Source organism: Bacillus rossius, chromosome 6 (genome assembly GCF_032445375.1).
Source record: "Bacillus rossius redtenbacheri isolate Brsri chromosome 6, Brsri_v3, whole genome shotgun sequence".
Lineage (NCBI taxonomy): Eukaryota > Metazoa > Arthropoda > Insecta > Phasmatodea > Bacillidae > Bacillus > Bacillus rossius.
Window position 1 is genome coordinate 44,698,040 of NC_086334.1, and position 16,517 is coordinate 44,714,556.

At 36.7% G+C, this 16,517-nt stretch overlaps 2 protein-coding genes across 3 annotated transcripts; one reads left to right on the forward strand and one right to left on the reverse strand.

Moving 5' to 3' along the window:
* The first annotated feature begins 2,235 nt into the window (after positions 1 to 2,235).
* Positions 2,236 to 9,611, forward strand: LOC134533114 (fibrinogen silencer-binding protein-like). Of its 2 annotated transcripts, XM_063370380.1 has the most exons (8): positions 2,236 to 2,469; positions 2,559 to 2,817; positions 2,900 to 2,970; positions 4,023 to 4,095; positions 4,712 to 4,774; positions 6,714 to 6,827; positions 7,579 to 7,640; positions 8,052 to 9,611. In XM_063370380.1, the coding sequence occupies exons 1-8, from the start codon at positions 2,317 to 2,319 to the stop codon at positions 8,106 to 8,108; spliced, it is 852 nt and encodes a 283-aa protein (XP_063226450.1). In that variant the 5' UTR covers positions 2,236 to 2,316; the 3' UTR covers positions 8,109 to 9,611. The 2 variants fall into 2 exon arrangements, with proteins under 2 accessions (XP_063226450.1, XP_063226449.1); XM_063370379.1 differs by lacking the exon at positions 7,579 to 7,640.
* Positions 7,533 to 14,308, reverse strand: LOC134533113 (putative nuclease HARBI1). Its single transcript, XM_063370378.1, has 2 exons — positions 13,913 to 14,308; positions 7,533 to 13,105 (listed from the first exon to the last, which is right to left on the reverse strand). The coding sequence occupies exons 1-2, from the start codon at positions 14,143 to 14,145 to the stop codon at positions 12,238 to 12,240; spliced, it is 1,101 nt and encodes a 366-aa protein (XP_063226448.1). The 5' UTR covers positions 14,146 to 14,308; the 3' UTR covers positions 7,533 to 12,237.
* Positions 14,309 to 16,517: the final 2,209 nt, after the last annotated feature.

The window sequence follows — 16,517 nt, forward strand, 5'->3', positions numbered from 1 at the left end:
GGGGGGGGCGTTTGACGTCGTCTGGCCGACGACCACCCCAGAGCCCGACCTGCACCCGCCAGTATACGCTCCCGCTAACGGAACACACCCCTGGCCATGGCCCACCCGAGTCAGGCGACCCGAACAGCAATCAAAGACAAAGCCGCGGAAACCTGAGTAGACAAGAGAAGAACCGTACCCATTCCTCCTAAAACATTAAATTAGGATTTTAGCGACAATAAAATCTCTTCCAGACACACCCGTTTGGAGTCTAGCGTAATGAGGTCACGCCTGGCGCGAGAGAGGCCGAGCCTCCCTCGGACGCCATGCCAGTTCGGCAGTTCAGCGCAGCTCACGGACCGGGGCGGACCTACGTCCCACGGAGAGGCAACATCCTTTGTCTACATCGAAAGTAACGTCCGGTAAATATAGTCACTAATTAACAGAACCCCTTTTATTACTTAACCTCTCCGTGAGTACCCGGTCCCTTTTTTCGGTCCAGGACCTAATCCGGCCGCATCAATTTAAAGACACCCCGCACCACACTTGGTCAGCGGGGCTGCTCTTCAGTATACGGCACGGGCCGCCTCCCGCAACTTACAGAACTTTATTTAAGGTCACGCGCACGGCGCTGACCACAAACCCGCAAGGGAACTTGGACAAACTTAATTGCGGTGCGTGTTTCACCACAGTGGGCACAACACCCGCGCCGAGACATTTGCATACGGGATTGGCCGTCTCCAATCGTCCACCCCCTTAATTCAGTGTATTTTTGTATCCCGCATTTTGTATTGCTAACTTACGTTACCCGAGTAACGAGTGCCACGTAACTTGTGCGCGCCCCCTTAATTCAGTGTATTTCTGTGTCTCGTACTTTGTATTGCTAACTTACGTTACCCGAGTAACGAGTGCCACGTAATTTGTGCGCGCCCCCTTAATTCAGTGTATTTTTGTGTCCCGTACTTTGTATTGCTAACTTACGTTACCCGAGTAACGAGTGCCACGTAACTTGTGCGCACCCCCTTAATTCAGTGTATTTTGTGTCCCGCCTTTGTGTTACGAAATTACGTTACCCGTGTAACCAGTGAGACGTATGAGACGTAGCAGCGTCCGAGGCCACGTAACGCGGAACACAAACCATACGGCGCCACGGAATAACGAGTAAACCCCCCCCGGGGACCTCTGTAGAGTGTTGTATTGTGTACGACTCGTTCCTATGAATAAAAGGTACGACACCACCACCTTAACTCCACGCCTCTTATTTAAAATCATCTCACGCAACACCGCCGCCGGCCCTAGTGGGCCACGCAGGGGCACATACATCCACGACCCCCAAACTCACGACTAGAACCGAGCTAGTCTGGCGCCCACCCGGACAATACGTAACAAGAACCGCCTTTTCCCACTAGGAGCCACACCGGGACTCGAGCCCGAGACCCCGGACGACGGCATACGTATCACATCGAACGCTCGTCCTGGAACACTGAATAATTAGGTTACATACCACTCTGTCAGTCGAGGCCAACCACGGGACTGGAAGAAAAGGTTTACGGAATTATACAACTATTGAAAACTACATATCAGTAAAAATAAGAAATGCTGGTCCCGTGTCGTGCAGAGGCTACCAGCCTCCATGAGCTCCGGAAGGTTACTGCCGCACTCACCGCCCGCGACCCCCCTCCACGTCTTTCATCCCGCGCAAAACGCATGATTTTCGCAGGAAACTGAACCGGTTAGGTTTGGGACAAGGCGAACGGTGAAACATAATTTTGAAAAATATAAAATTTTAAACAATAAAAATAAAGTCTAATATGTTCCTGTGGAAAAATACATAAACATTTGTTGTAGTTCGGCAGAGGGATTAAGCCACACTCGGCCGGATCCTTCCGTCCAGTGTTGCCAGATTGTAAATGACAATGTCTCGTACCGAGCCAAAATTCTCGTACGACACACAAAACATCTCGTACACAATGGTATTGTAAAAGCAAAAGTTTAAAGTTTCTACAATTTTTATATCCTTGACATTTGAGTTACAAGCCTAAGGGCCTGTATTACCACCTCCTGATAAAAGTAGCTGACAGCTATCTACCAGATAAGCTCTTGCTGGCTTATCAGGCACTGTCGCCTATTACGACCTCCTGATTGCAACCCAATAGCTATCTGGGACTTATAGTGTGATTCTTTGAATGTTGGTAATGATATTGTTCGTTAAAACGCGAATTTTAGTAAAAATTGTGTTCGTTAGCTTGGCGATACTGATAGCGTGTTGTAACTGAATGTTATTCTTTTTTCTAAACGGTGTTGTTGATTTGTATAAGTTAAATTTTACAATTCGAAATGGAAATTGAAAATATAGATCGCAAAGGTACCAAACGAACCAGGTCCGTGAATTATAGCGTCGAAGACTGCCTAAAACTGGTGGACCTTATCCGTCCACTAAAAAATATTATCGAAAACAAAAAAACTGATGCTGTCCAGTGGACGGAAAAAGTAAGTTATGTAAATTTTAAATGCATCATTCTCCTTTTTTGATTGCTGTTGTGTGTTTTAGTTACTAGTATAATGTTTTCAATTTTCAGAACAAAGCATGGGACAGTATATGTACGAGGTATAATAGTATCACGACCCAGTCTAGAACGACAAAAGAATTGAGGCAGAAGTACGAAGCCCTCAAACGTGATGCTAGGAAAGACTCTGCTTTGCGGCGACAGGCCTTATTGCAAACTGGAGGCGGACCAGGAATTGAAATAAAAAATAACATCGTACTGGAGAAAATAAAAGAACTCCTCCAGCTTTCTGCTGACGGATTGAGCAGCATTTTCGACTGCGACCGGATATGTAAGTTTTAGTTTAGTACCAAAAAATAGTGTGAAAGGTGTGAAACGTATAAGCTGTTTAATAAAGGACTGTGTTTCTTTAGGCGATGCACAAGTTTCTGTAGCAACTGTTGAACCAGGTGAGGTGCAGGAAGAAATTTTGGAAACCTTAGAGGTACGTTAAAAAAAAATGCAGCTATCCCTAAGAACAAGGTAATGAGTGTGAAGCAATACTGAAAATTTTATAAAGTGGTCTTAAGTGTTTGCTATATGTAAAAGTTCATTTAGTCTAATATTTATACATTTCTTTTAACATTGCAGTTTGAATGTCTTTGGAAACTTGTTATTGTATGTATATAACCTGAAAAGTACTTACGTTTTAGAAAAAATTTTAATTATCTGTTCAGCTGTAGCAACTGTTCCGTTTGAGGTAGACAGTTTTTAAATAGCCTAGTGTGTATTGATACTATCCTTCGGTGTGACAGATTTTAATATTTCAAGGAAGCATAACGTACTAAGTAGTGCTTGATTTTTGAGAACATTCTGAAAACGAGCATTTTTATTGAACTCCAATATTGTTGTGACATCCTCTTGTGTGTCTGTTTTTCTGAAATGTCGCTGCTAGTTAATTTAGAATAAAATGCAACAAATAATTTTTGTGTTATTGGTCACAGGAAAGTAGCGCAACTCGGTAGTTACCTTGCCAAATTGTAAAGTTTATCTTATTTTTATTAGCCTCCTTACATGCATGTAAAGTTCACCTTCGCTACCCCACATTGGCCGTTGCTAACAGTTACTTCTCGCTATGTCAAAAGACTTGCATAACTCTACTGGACTGCTGCTTTAAGCTTTTAAATTTACTCTGCCCAATCTTGCCTGGTCCGTTTTTTCCTCGTGGCCACTGCAGCTTCCTCTCCACGAATAATGCAGACTCTTCGGCTTATCATGTAGCAGCGTGATTCCCACCGTTATATTTGCTTCTCACTATGCATAGTATTTATTACCCGTATTTAAGATTGCACATTTACATATTTAATTTAATTATTAATCATCTGAAACTGCAAAACACTTACCTTAATGAATTAAAATACCAAAATTCTTATATCACACTTGTTTGCCAAATTAGGCCCATCTCAATGTATATCAAAGTGTTCAGTATACTATATTATGTGGATTATGTAACAATGCATTAATTTAAGTTTTTTTTATTATTATTATTTAAACTAGGAAATTGCAGAAAAAGCTTCATGCTGGGAACATTTACGAGAGGAAGATTACTACGAAACTGTGGAACTGCAAGGTATTTATTTATTAATTAATTTACTAAACACTATCGTAATGAATAAAAGAAGCCTGAGATATAGAGCTTGTAAGTTTTGAGTCATACAGTATAAACAAAGACAGATACAGTACAAAGTAACAGCAGCGAGTTATCACACTATGATACATCCTCATATTCTTATGGGATTGTAGTCTTATTGAGTCCGTAACCACGGAAATTATTACAGAATGCAATCAGAAACAGCTGCTTTAGGATGTCAAAGACTGAAGCTTTTTGAAAGTTGAATTCCATTAAAATGATGTACTTCAGGAAACACACAATATCCTTGTACATAAACCAATTTAATGGGAAATTCTGCAAGATTTCTGGTCTGATCTGTAAATATTATATATATTTAAGTCACAATATTTGTCCTACATTTTAAAATTCATATAGTATTTCATTTATCAGGGAAGGATGGGCCAAATTCAGTTAAGTATAAATTTAGAAAAATTTCAATGTAAAAAATAAAAAAAATTTTTCATGGCGTCTACACAAAAACATTTAGGAAGTTCATTGCTTATAATTTAATAACAATGTTTTTGTCTCTTTAAATCCTTGGTTGATGCATTTCTTTTTTCCATTTTACTTGCAGGTGTACCTGATAGTACATTGGCAACTGCGTCAGTCATCTCTGCCACAGGAAATTCGGAGAGAGGTAAGTCTTAAGTTTGTCTTATTCATTACTAACAACACTTTCCCTTGATGTATTATTTAAAATCAAAATGAAAGTAGTATTTTGTATTTTCCTTTAATAAAGCATATTCAGGCCAATGAAAAATAAAAAAGTCAGTAAAGGTACTTTTGAAACATGAAAGAAATGTGTGAGTCTACTGTAAGGGGTCATCTTTTTATCAGTCAAATTACCCTAACGTTGCTACAGCCTCTTTTCTCAGGGTTCTAATGTTGGGTTCATACGAGATGGTATTGAAGTGCCGGTCCGACAGGCTACAAAGTTCTTACCGTGCAAAATTAAAAGATAATAAATCATTTTCTTCAGTTCCCTTCTTTTTTATTTATGCAGGTTCAATTTACACTTATTGTTAAGGTAAAGTGATAACTATGCCTGTACGGTCACATGGTTGGCGATTAACACACTTTACCATCCATAATGATTAGGCCTACATAAATTACTACTAAAGAAACAATTTTGTGGCTTTTTCAGGATATACACATACTGGGCAATTGGATTAAAAGCTAGTACGTAAACAATTAAAATTATGTATGTTTTAACATGGCCTGCCCGACTTTCCTTGCTAGTTTACTTCACCGCCCATGTCCGAAACGTCCGTTACCATGCACTGAGATGGCATGTACATGAATTGTTACAAAAACAACAAAAAGTATTGAAAAAAGCCTATTTAAAACTAGTTCACCAAATGTCAAAATTGATTATACCTGTGTCAGTTTCACAGAGCTTCTTGATGTTTGGAAAAGTATTGAAATAAAATGCACAACATGGCAAGATTGTAATAAATTGCAATTATTTTATATTGTAAATATACTCAAATTTATACCCATTTAACACAATACTCTTAATCAGTTAAGAAAAACAAATGTTATACATACTTGTGGGTAGGCAGGCAGGCAGGCAGGCCTATGACCTTACACTATATTACTTAGGAGTTTTTTTTTTAATGGCTGTAACCATGTTCCCTCTTGTGTACTACGACTAATAGAAACTTATATTCAATTTTTAAAATAATTAATTATACGTGAATTTTAAAACAAAATATATTAACATGGTCTCTGCTGTTTTTTAAATGTGTATGTTAATGAATTACTATCAAGTTTGTTTATTGTGTCCTTAAGATGATCTTTCAAAACATAAAATATAAAGATAGTGGGCAAATCATAATTATTGCATAATTGTTATATATTGTGTACATTTCAACATGGAAGGATAATATATTCCATACAATGACAGAATGGTTTTTACAAGAGAACACTAATGTTGTAACTACTTTCTTGAACTGGATAAATGTGAGACTTAACACAGGTATGCATGCTACAGGCTCATTACTTTAAATTAGAATGTTTAAGCAATCTTCAAAATCACTATCCACCAGTTTGTTGACTTGTGCATAGAGGCAATGATGCTTAGGGTTTATGGTACACTGATCTTGAATATTTAACAAAGTTCCACAATTACTTTCTAAGAGAGAGAGTTAAAATGTATGGCTTGTCAAGGAATAGATTATAGCATCAGACACCTTTCCATATTCTTGATATTCACCATACAATTTGTTATTTTCAGAATACGTACTATTTTAAGATAACAAAACTCAAATGTATTTCATTTTTTTTTTACTCAGTGATAAAGTAATAAGTATATCATTGCACATGTAGCACAATAAAAATATGTAGAATACAATGTTTACTGCCTTGATGAGCTAAAAATGTTGATCTCTCCCCCCCTCCCCCCCCCCCCTTTTCCACCAAATACAGATCAGTGAGTAGTTGTATTTGATAAAAAATTAACATGTATTTTTTAATTATGCATTTTAAAAAGAACATTTTTTTTCAAGGTTATAATAAATACTATAGAGTAAAAATTCCTTACATACAATATAGTTCATAATACCTTTTACTTTCAGAAACAGATGACTGGTCATCCTACAAGCCATCCATGCTGAGAAAAGCAAAAAATTGTAAACTGAAGGAGAAAATTGCTGCATCACACGATGAATCGGAACGTTTAACTCCAAATGGTAATTGTTTAAAAATTTGCACTGGTTTTATTTAATTTAAGTTTATTGTGTAAAGGGTAGATTTTTTCTTTTAAGGCTTAAATATTTTGTGTTGGTTCAATTCTCTTCAGATGTTTCAGTTTGTGTAGTAGTGGGATTTGTGAATGTATGTTAAAAAGTAATAGTGTATGCAAATTATGTCTAGTTTGGCCTCTATGAACACAAAATACAAAACAAGAAAACAACATAAACCAAAATAAATAGTACATATTGGAAAAAGATTGGACATTTAAACAAATTACATTCTTTTTCCAAATATTCTATTCCTTCAGTTTATGATACATTATTAAGAAATCAAATTTATGTAGCCTGGAATTATTAGTTTCGGGTCACTTTTTTTATCTTTAATTATTTTTTATTCACATACTCTACCCTTAAATAAAGTAAACAATGTTTTACACAGCTATTTCGAAAGTAACCAAATCTTAATACTGGTTTTAATTCATATGAAAAATTATGTCAGTTCATAAATGTAGGCCTTTACTGGTTAGATTTTTACCAAAAAGTTGTTTAAATCACCTTGAAACCAAATCAATTAAGGATAAATATAGAACATTTTTTTTCATAAATATACCAAAAACCGTGTGCAGAATGTGGATTTAATGAAGGGAAACTTTATTTGTATGTTCAGATAGTTGATACTGGTCATATAGGGCTAGTGATATGTTATATAATATAGAGAAACTTTAATTTATCACAAACCACATTACAGTGCACTGTCTGGGGAAGCTTGCCTGGCCAGCAACACTTTTTTCCACGCAGATGCATGAAAATGTATGTATGTATAGAAGGTTGTTTATTGTAATATAGACAATGTTTATAATATTTCAAGATTTCTTAAAAAATTTTACATTAGTATTTTTTTGTTTACTCTCTAACCCACTCTTATTTTATTCCTAAATATAAATCACTGCATTAGTGCTACTTTTTAAAGACTTAGTTAAAGTTAATTTATGTCAAAAATTATTACTAAATTATTACTCTATGCTGCAATGGTTTGCTCTAACCAATACATTTTAAAGCAAATTATTTTTTGGCCTATTTTCCTGGTACATTATCAACAGTTTTTCTTGACTTTTAAAATATTACTTGAAATTTACATCATCTAATTAATTCAAAGTTCCAACAACACCTGTGAATGCTGAAGATTTTAGGCTATTAAACACGACTGATTTGTTTTCTTAGCGTCAAGAAGTATGCAGAGGAAACGGCCTGCATTCCATGACCGGCCATTATCAATGAATGGGGAGCGGCTCAGCGGTTGGGCAACGGAGAAAAGAAACCTTGCGCTTTGTCAGCAGGAGCTACTCCGAAAAGAGTTTGAGGCCAGAGAAGAGAGGGAGGAGAAGCTTCACAAAATTGAAATGGAGATAAAAAAGAAAGTATTAGAGAAACTTGAGTTGGACATTATGATAAGGAAAAAAACTTTACAGGAAATGGAAGACAAGCATAAGTGTTAATTTTATTTTCTACTGTTCATACAGTGACCATCTTCAGTTTACATTCCCTTTTCAAACATGTAAAATTAATTCAACTTGTAACGTTGCAAGACCCCTGCCCTCCTAGCAAAATATTTTTCTTTTAAATTGTTTTCATGCCTGTAAACATTTCTTAAAAAAGTCTCTCCAAGAATATTTTACCGGTTTTATGTATTTAAGGGTTGATATTTGCACTTGCTGTGTGTTTTAATACTGTACTTTGTATTTTAACAGACATTTTCAATCATTACTATTAATTATGTAATTGTTCACAAATAAGTCGTACTAGATGTTTACCTGTTTTGGCCTACTTTTTCAGGTTTTTTCTAAATAAGTTTAATTTTGTTAAGTAATTTGTATTAGGACTGTTGTTTTTTTTAACTTTCATTAACGTGTTACATAATATTCTAAAACAATGGACTTTGTGTGGGATGTAATAGAAAGAGACAGGTATATGGGACCTACGAGTGTGAGTGAGATAGAAACGGTAATTCCCCAGTAAGAGAGAGACTGTAACAATATCTTGTCACTGCGTGGGAACTCGGAGAGAACTACTCTCCGATGATGTTGGAGAGAGTAGGAGAAAGTGAATCCCCTGTTTCTATGTGTTAAAATGGTTTTCAGTGTATATGTTCTGTGTTCTGATTGGCTTGTAATTGTAAGTGTGAATGAAGAGTGTATGTGATAGGTCGGTGAGGTCATGTGACTGCCTTTCCTGCGTGAAGGAACCAGTGCCATGACTTCACCAGTCATCTGTCGATCGCTGCACCAGGAGGGCGCGTTACCCAAGATGTAGAGATTTTAAGGAGGGCAAATTTAACGTCGGTAGCGAGAGCCATGCCAAAGATAATAAATTAATCTTTTTTTTTTTTTGGACATTTAACTAAAAATTGCGGCTACCGACGTCAGCGTTTGGCTCATGGCAAAATTCGTTTTCGCTGGGTGCGGCCAGGTTTGAGGCTGCACTGATTTCGTGCACTTACAGTATAATGTTACTGAAGGGCTTAACCTATGTTATTTTGCGTTTATTTTCATCGCCCGAGGTGCGAGCAATTCTTGACTGACAGATGTACGAGTTGAATGAGTGAGAAAAAATTTGAAAGTGATTGGCTTCGTCTGTGCAGCATTCTGTTTTGAAAAAATAAAACAAAAACTACAATTGGTGCTTAACATCTCTTTTGTTTAATTTTTTTATGTAACAAAACATTATAAACTTTATTTATGTAAATATTTTGTTTATCAATTAAAATATAAGGTTATAAGTGCACTTTATTTTTATCTTCCTTACTACCACATTGGATGAAATAGATGCAAGTAGAAGTGTGGTGACCTAAACACAATGTGTAAATTTTCCTATGCATTTACACTTGCTTCTCTTGGATTTCTGTTAATTGGACTGTTAAGGGGCCCGCCTACCTGGTCACACACACGGTATGCAGAGCTTCAGGAAAAACAACGCGATTTCAAAACTACTCAAGATATCCGAGTGGGGCCTATTTACGAATAGCATTTAAGAGTTCGCTGAGGCCCGAAAAGTACTTTTAGTTTTGGATAATGTTTTTAAACTGTATTTCTAGAAGAGTTAAAATGGCTGAAACGCATGTTTTCAGAGTAATTTTTAGGTGTAAAACAAGTGGTACAGATTCTTGAAAGCACTTAAGGGGCTTGCATTACACCTTTATCTTCATTTCCCCGTAATATAAAAATACGGTCACCGCACAAATTTCACAGTTATCAATTGACGAAGAGAAGACTGCGCGCCAGTTCAGAGCCTTGCGCTTAGAGGCGATACCGCGCTAGAAATACCATCGAGCGTCGCGCTTATCATCCCGCCTCACTAACACACATACACCCCTGACGAGGCGGAAAGTAGCTATTGTATACACATTTAACTGTCGTGGTGTACATGTTTGCTGATCCAAATATTTATTAATCCAATATTTTTTCTAATAGGTTATTTTACCAAAAGCATTATGTAAATTAAAAGTCTGATGTTAACAAGACATGAACTCCTGCATCTATAAGATTTGATAAATGCCTTTTGAGAAGGTCTGTTGAATTTTTCTGCACAATAACCATGGAGCATAAGATGTATAACTTTCATAACAGTCTCATTTTAAACAAAGCCAAAACATGCAGGTATAGAAATTTTGAGTTTTGATATGACTTTTACCATACACATGAAAATAAATCATACAAAATACATTAATTACAATGAAATTAAATCTACAATATCATCACATTAAAAACACAACTCAACCTTGAAATGGGACAATATCATTTCTTACTAGCCAACATAACCATTATTCACAATATAATAACATAATAAATAGATTGTTAAAGTATATATTTTCTCTACTTAGGTAATTGATTTGCACATAATAAATATCACAAACTCATTTATAGTATGCTTTACATCAGGAATAAAATTTAAAATATTTTTTAAAGTAGTTATGGTAACATGGAACAAATGCAAAAACAAATCAATGTCCAATGTGATACCAACTAGTTAACACAAGGTAATTTATAATTAATGTCACATTCATAGAACACAAGTTACCATCACACGAACAAAGCACAAAAAATATGAACTTCTAGAGATTTCTGAAATACAGAAAAATGAAGTTTGGTTTTACTTTGTCGAAATTCTGACATAACTGAAATTTGTGGCAGAGGAAGCATATCAAATCCAGATAAAATTTTTGGTTGTTACATAGCCTAATTTGAATAACACTTACATAAATATTGCTGTTATGGCATTAATTTAATATCGGTTGATTTGCTTATGTCCCCATAGCAATCTTTCTTTTTACAACTTTTAAAAGGTGAAAAATTTACTTTGGATGCTAATACTTTCTACTAGTGGCTTCAAAATGTACTATTACTTGCAATCAGAAATGGGAGGTTCACAAGTTTTCCAACTGTTCAAAGGTATTGTACCCACAAAAATTGATGCACTGCAAGAAAAGAAACATTATTACAACAATAACTTAACACATTAACAAATTATGCTGCTTACTAGATACGTTAAATAGCAATTGACATAAAAGATTTGTTTCACAAATTCTACATGGTACAGAACAGTCTTAATTGTTCAGTTATTAACTGCAGTTATCTAGGTATATCAAAACAAAACTTAAATAGCTACCTGAATACATAAACTTATGTATGCAAATATAAAGAGTGTGGGAATACAATGACTTCATGTTGTGTAAGAACATGTGTATTTAACAACATGGAAATGAATCTACAATATTCCACCTTCCACAGTTCGAAAAAGTTTGAAATAAATATCACGGTGTCTAATACAAAAATTTAACTAACAAAACTTAGCTTATGGATGATTGATGGTGCACTAGAACTTTTCTCACTGCCACTGGTCTGATCTTTAACAAAATTATAATTTATTTAAGTTCATACAGCAATTTTTTATAAGGTTAAAAAGTTGAAGTAGTGGCTACATTTTATTTAAATAAGCCAGCTGACACCCATGCCTCACATTTAACAAAAATATCATACAACTGATAGACTGTAATATGGTCCTGAGATAAGATTGGGTGGAAAATTACAATTTTCATTGACAAAAATAAATGCTTATATTACCTGAAGTTCAGCAACATACTTTGCAGGCAAACCAATAAAACAGCCTTCTAAAATTAAAGTAGCACCGTTTTAAAGTGTGCAATTAACTTTAACAATGAAGTTACTTAAGACTGGATGACTAAATTTTACAGCAATTGTTTCAAAACAGACTACAGTAAGTGAAAAAAAAATCTATGGAAGAAAATATTCCATGCAAATCAAGAATTATAAAACTGAACACTATTAACTGTAGCTAACCTAGTACAAAATGCAATATGGTGTGCACTGCTCTTCAACATAATAACAAAAGCTCATCTCAGACCTTCAAAATATTGAACAAATGTCTGCCTTGCAGCTTCCGGACCACCAACTTCTTGAAGCAAAGGTATATCCCCATCCTCAATGGCTCGGATAACCCTTGCTTGAACAGCAAGGTCAACTGGTGGTTCAGGTTCATTACTGTCAATGGCAATGTTATGTAGCACTGCACATGCTACAATTACAGCTTGAACATTTTCAAGTTGTAACTGTATGCCTAGTGCAAGTACAGGAAAGCGAGCTTTCAACACTCCGTACTGTCTTTCCACTGTATTTCTCGTTCTAATCAGAGCTTCATTGTAGAGATTTTCAGCAGGAGTACGGGGATTTCGAAAAGGAGGAAGGAGATGTAAGCTGGGGCCATAACCAGAATCACAGATGATTACACCATTTCTGAAATCTCCTCTCTCAAGCCTTGCCTTCAACACACTATTATTAAAAATGGTAACATCATGTGTTGACCCTGGCCAACGTGCTACAATGTCCCTTATTTTAAGTTTTGAGTCGCATACCGTCTGAACATTTATGGAAAAGTAACCTTTCCTGTTTCTGAATTCTTCAGGCATGTCACCACCTGGAGATTTCACTTTGACATGTGTGCAATCCATGGACCCAACAACTCTGGGAAAAGCTGCTATTTGGAAGAAACTCACTTGTGCTTGCTCTATTTCTTCTTCTGTCTGCGGCAACTTAATATACTGGGGTCGCAGAAACGCAATTGCCTCACTAACGCGTTTGACCACCCTACCAGCTGTGGTCTTATGTACCCCAGCAAAATCTCCCACAGAAGTGAGTGTTCCGCCTGTCGCATAGTAGCGTAACGTCAGCAGAAGTTGGTTGGTGGGTGATATTGCAGAATTTCTGAAAAAAAAAAAAAAAAACATGATATTTTTTGGGGGTCTGTAAATGTGTGTGTGTGTACATATATCAGAATTGTTCGGAAAAAGAACAATTTAACGATGCTGAGAAAAGTATATTGTTAGGTTGACGGCATGTATTTCTATTAAATAGTTTTCTTGTAATGAATACCTACGACTGAACGGCTATGTCTCCAACTAATATTTTGTGTGACATCCATGGCATTATTTCAGTCATTATTTGCATGTGGCGTTAGAGATGGTCATTTATAAACTATCATACACGACATTTCTAATGCCTGTCAATCACTATGTGCTGCTATTGTATGTGACCTCTGGCTCGTGACCCTAGCCAATAGGTTTGAAAAAAAAATAAGTAAATAAATTCCTGTCTACTTTATATAAATAACTTATGTGACAGATATTGTTTTGTTTCACAGTTTGTTGTTTCACTGTAGGGGTAGAGTAAACAACAGATGATAAATTTTTGTCTTTCCAGAATCATTTCTGTATGTGAATTGTACATGATTGGCTAAAAAAAAAAAAAAAGCTAACTGTGTTTACATATGCACTGATTAAGGATAGACGATTTTTCTTGTGTAATTTAAGTCACGTTAATTACGTCAAGCCGTTTGTGGACATGGCTTGTTTTTAAGTTTTTTTTTTAAATTTATTTTTCATAACACCCAGGGCCTTAACCTATAAACATAGTTAGGTTACTATTAAATGATCCTATAGCCCAACTCAAACATCTAAATTTAAACAAGATGTTTCGTCCATTTTCATTCACACAAAACTAGGAGCTAATTACCTGTCGGTGCGGAATTTAATAAAGTCGTTGATTTCAATCATCAAATGGCGTGTTGTTTGCTTGGTTATCCTGAAGCGCATAAAGAACTCCTCTTCACTCCATTCTTCAAGATTATCGGGTCGATCTCTAATTTTCTTTGCGCTTCTTACATGCTGAAGCATGTCATCCAAAAATAATTCATCATCGGAATCGCTATCAATAATAATACGTCTCCTACGTGCCGCCATTGTCATCAGCTACTTCTTTTAACTTGCTGATAGGGATATATCAGGTAGTCGAAGTACCTGACAACTTATCAGGAACTTTGTCAGGTAGATAGGCGATATCAGCAGGTCGTAATACGGATTTTAGAGCTATCGTGCTGATAAGTTATATCCAGAACTTTATCAGGAGGTGGTAATACAGGCCCTAACAAAACTAAACTAAACAATTTTAACAATCCTATGATTACATAAGTAAAAGATTATTAACAACAATTTTCAAGAACAATACAATTATTCTTGCCATTCACTCTTTTTGCATTATTTTTTTCTTAAAAAATGTCCAGTTTTTTTTCCGTTAATTTAACATACAAAAATACTCTAAATTGTGAGTTTGGGGTTGTGCATTTAACATTATTCTGACTCTGGGCATTGCTCTGGGTAATCATTTCCTGTGCTAGACAAATAGAGGTTGGCACCTGCTAATAAAAAAACAAACACTATCTTTTAGTCGGTGTCGCCTATGTTGCCAGCCAAAAAAAAAAGTCAACGCTGTCGGGCAGGAACTTCACTTAATGGTATTAAGTTACAAAAGAAATGTTATACACTTGTTTTGACAAAACGATACAATAAAACTAATATATCTTACTAGAACCCAGGTAAAAAAAACCAACAAAATTCTCGTACAAAAGCGTACGATATCCAACTTTACCTCGTACAACGTACACAGGTTCTGAATTCTCGTACAAATACGAGAATTCTCGTACGTCTGGCAACACTGCTGCCATCGATGTGGCACTTGTTACATGGCGTTCGCCTCGTTGCACTTTTTACACTCTGGTGCGCGCCCGAGCGCGTTCGGTGCACACGCCTTCCTGAGATGTTGATGAGGCATAGCGGTCTATGCGACATTGAGGAGCATTGGCGGTCGGCGTCAATTGATAACTAATATTTACATTAATAATATATAATTGTCCTTAAAAAATGTCCGATCACCAATCACTGTCACTTAAAAATGTATATTCACAATTTGCTCAATGTCTGTCAAGTTCCACAGTTCGCACTCCTCACTGGAGCTAGGTTCGAGAGTGGTTAACCCCTTACCTCGCGCCTGTCCACACACACAGTCTCGCGCCACTCAGTCGCACTCTCTCATCCATTCCATCGCTCCGTGTCGCGCCACTCGAGAGGTTCTCGCACCTTCTTCGCCTCTACCGAACTCTTGGAACTCGCGGAACTCGTTGAAGGTCTCTCGTGGAAGATGGCGTCACTGCTTAAATACCTGGGGCGCCCTTCTCGAACTGATGAGAGCGGCCCTGAAGAGTCGCATCATCCCGGGCCGACACGATGCCCGAAACATCGAGAGAGGCTGTGTTTATTCAAGCCTCTTTGCGTAGCTGTCTCTGTAAGCCCAGAATGCCCAGCCCGCTAAAGGTGATAATACCTCGAGGTGGGACATTGCATGGGGAGCGGTTGTCATTCGGCCAGGCATGTGTGATGGTTTTGCGTCAGTGAATGGCACGGAACACAGCGCGTGACATCAGTGGCCATTAGGGGCACCAGCCAGCTCTGAACCTGGCACCATTGTGGTTCTGTCTCCGACGTAACAGTACATTTCCCTATACCATAACAACTAAACAAAGTATCTCCAGAGTGACGTCAAAATTGTTAGTTTTTTTTTTATCCACAGCTCTCGCCAATGGCCAGTGATCAAGTATGGTCGAGGGGATACTGTTGTGGATGTGGGGGGAAGCTATAATAACTACAGGGTTGGGGCCCATCAATGCCATATTAAATAAGGCCTTGAAACAAGGATGTGAAGGAAGCTTTAAGCTGGGTTTACGATTGATTTCCTTAAGAATTATAACTTAACATCGAGCACACGATTAAGTCAAAACTACATTTTCCAGTTTATGATTGACATAGAAGTCGTTAATTCTAACCAATCAAAACACAAAACACATGGTCGGCCATTGTTCGAAACGGAGAAGCAGGTTTGAAATAGGTTGTTGATAAATGGGATATCTATTTTTTGAAATGAATGATGATTACAAATTACAAATATGCGAATTCTAACCCAAAATACTGCCTCGCTCGGTCCAATAATAAGACATAAACTTCCGGTTGAAAGGTTCCGGTTTGTTGTGATTGGTCGCTTCCCTTAAGTCTTAACGAAAAATATAAAATATAACCATTTCTGTTAAGTCTTAAGTCATCATATGGTCACACACGACCCGTCAAAATTCACACACGACAATCATAAACCATTCCACTAGTTTACATAGAGTCATACGGTAAGTACTCGACTAAGTCTTAAGTTTTAATTCTTAATTTTCAATCGTAAACCCACCTTAATATATTAATACACTATAATATACATTTTAAAAAAAAGTAATATGTTTAGA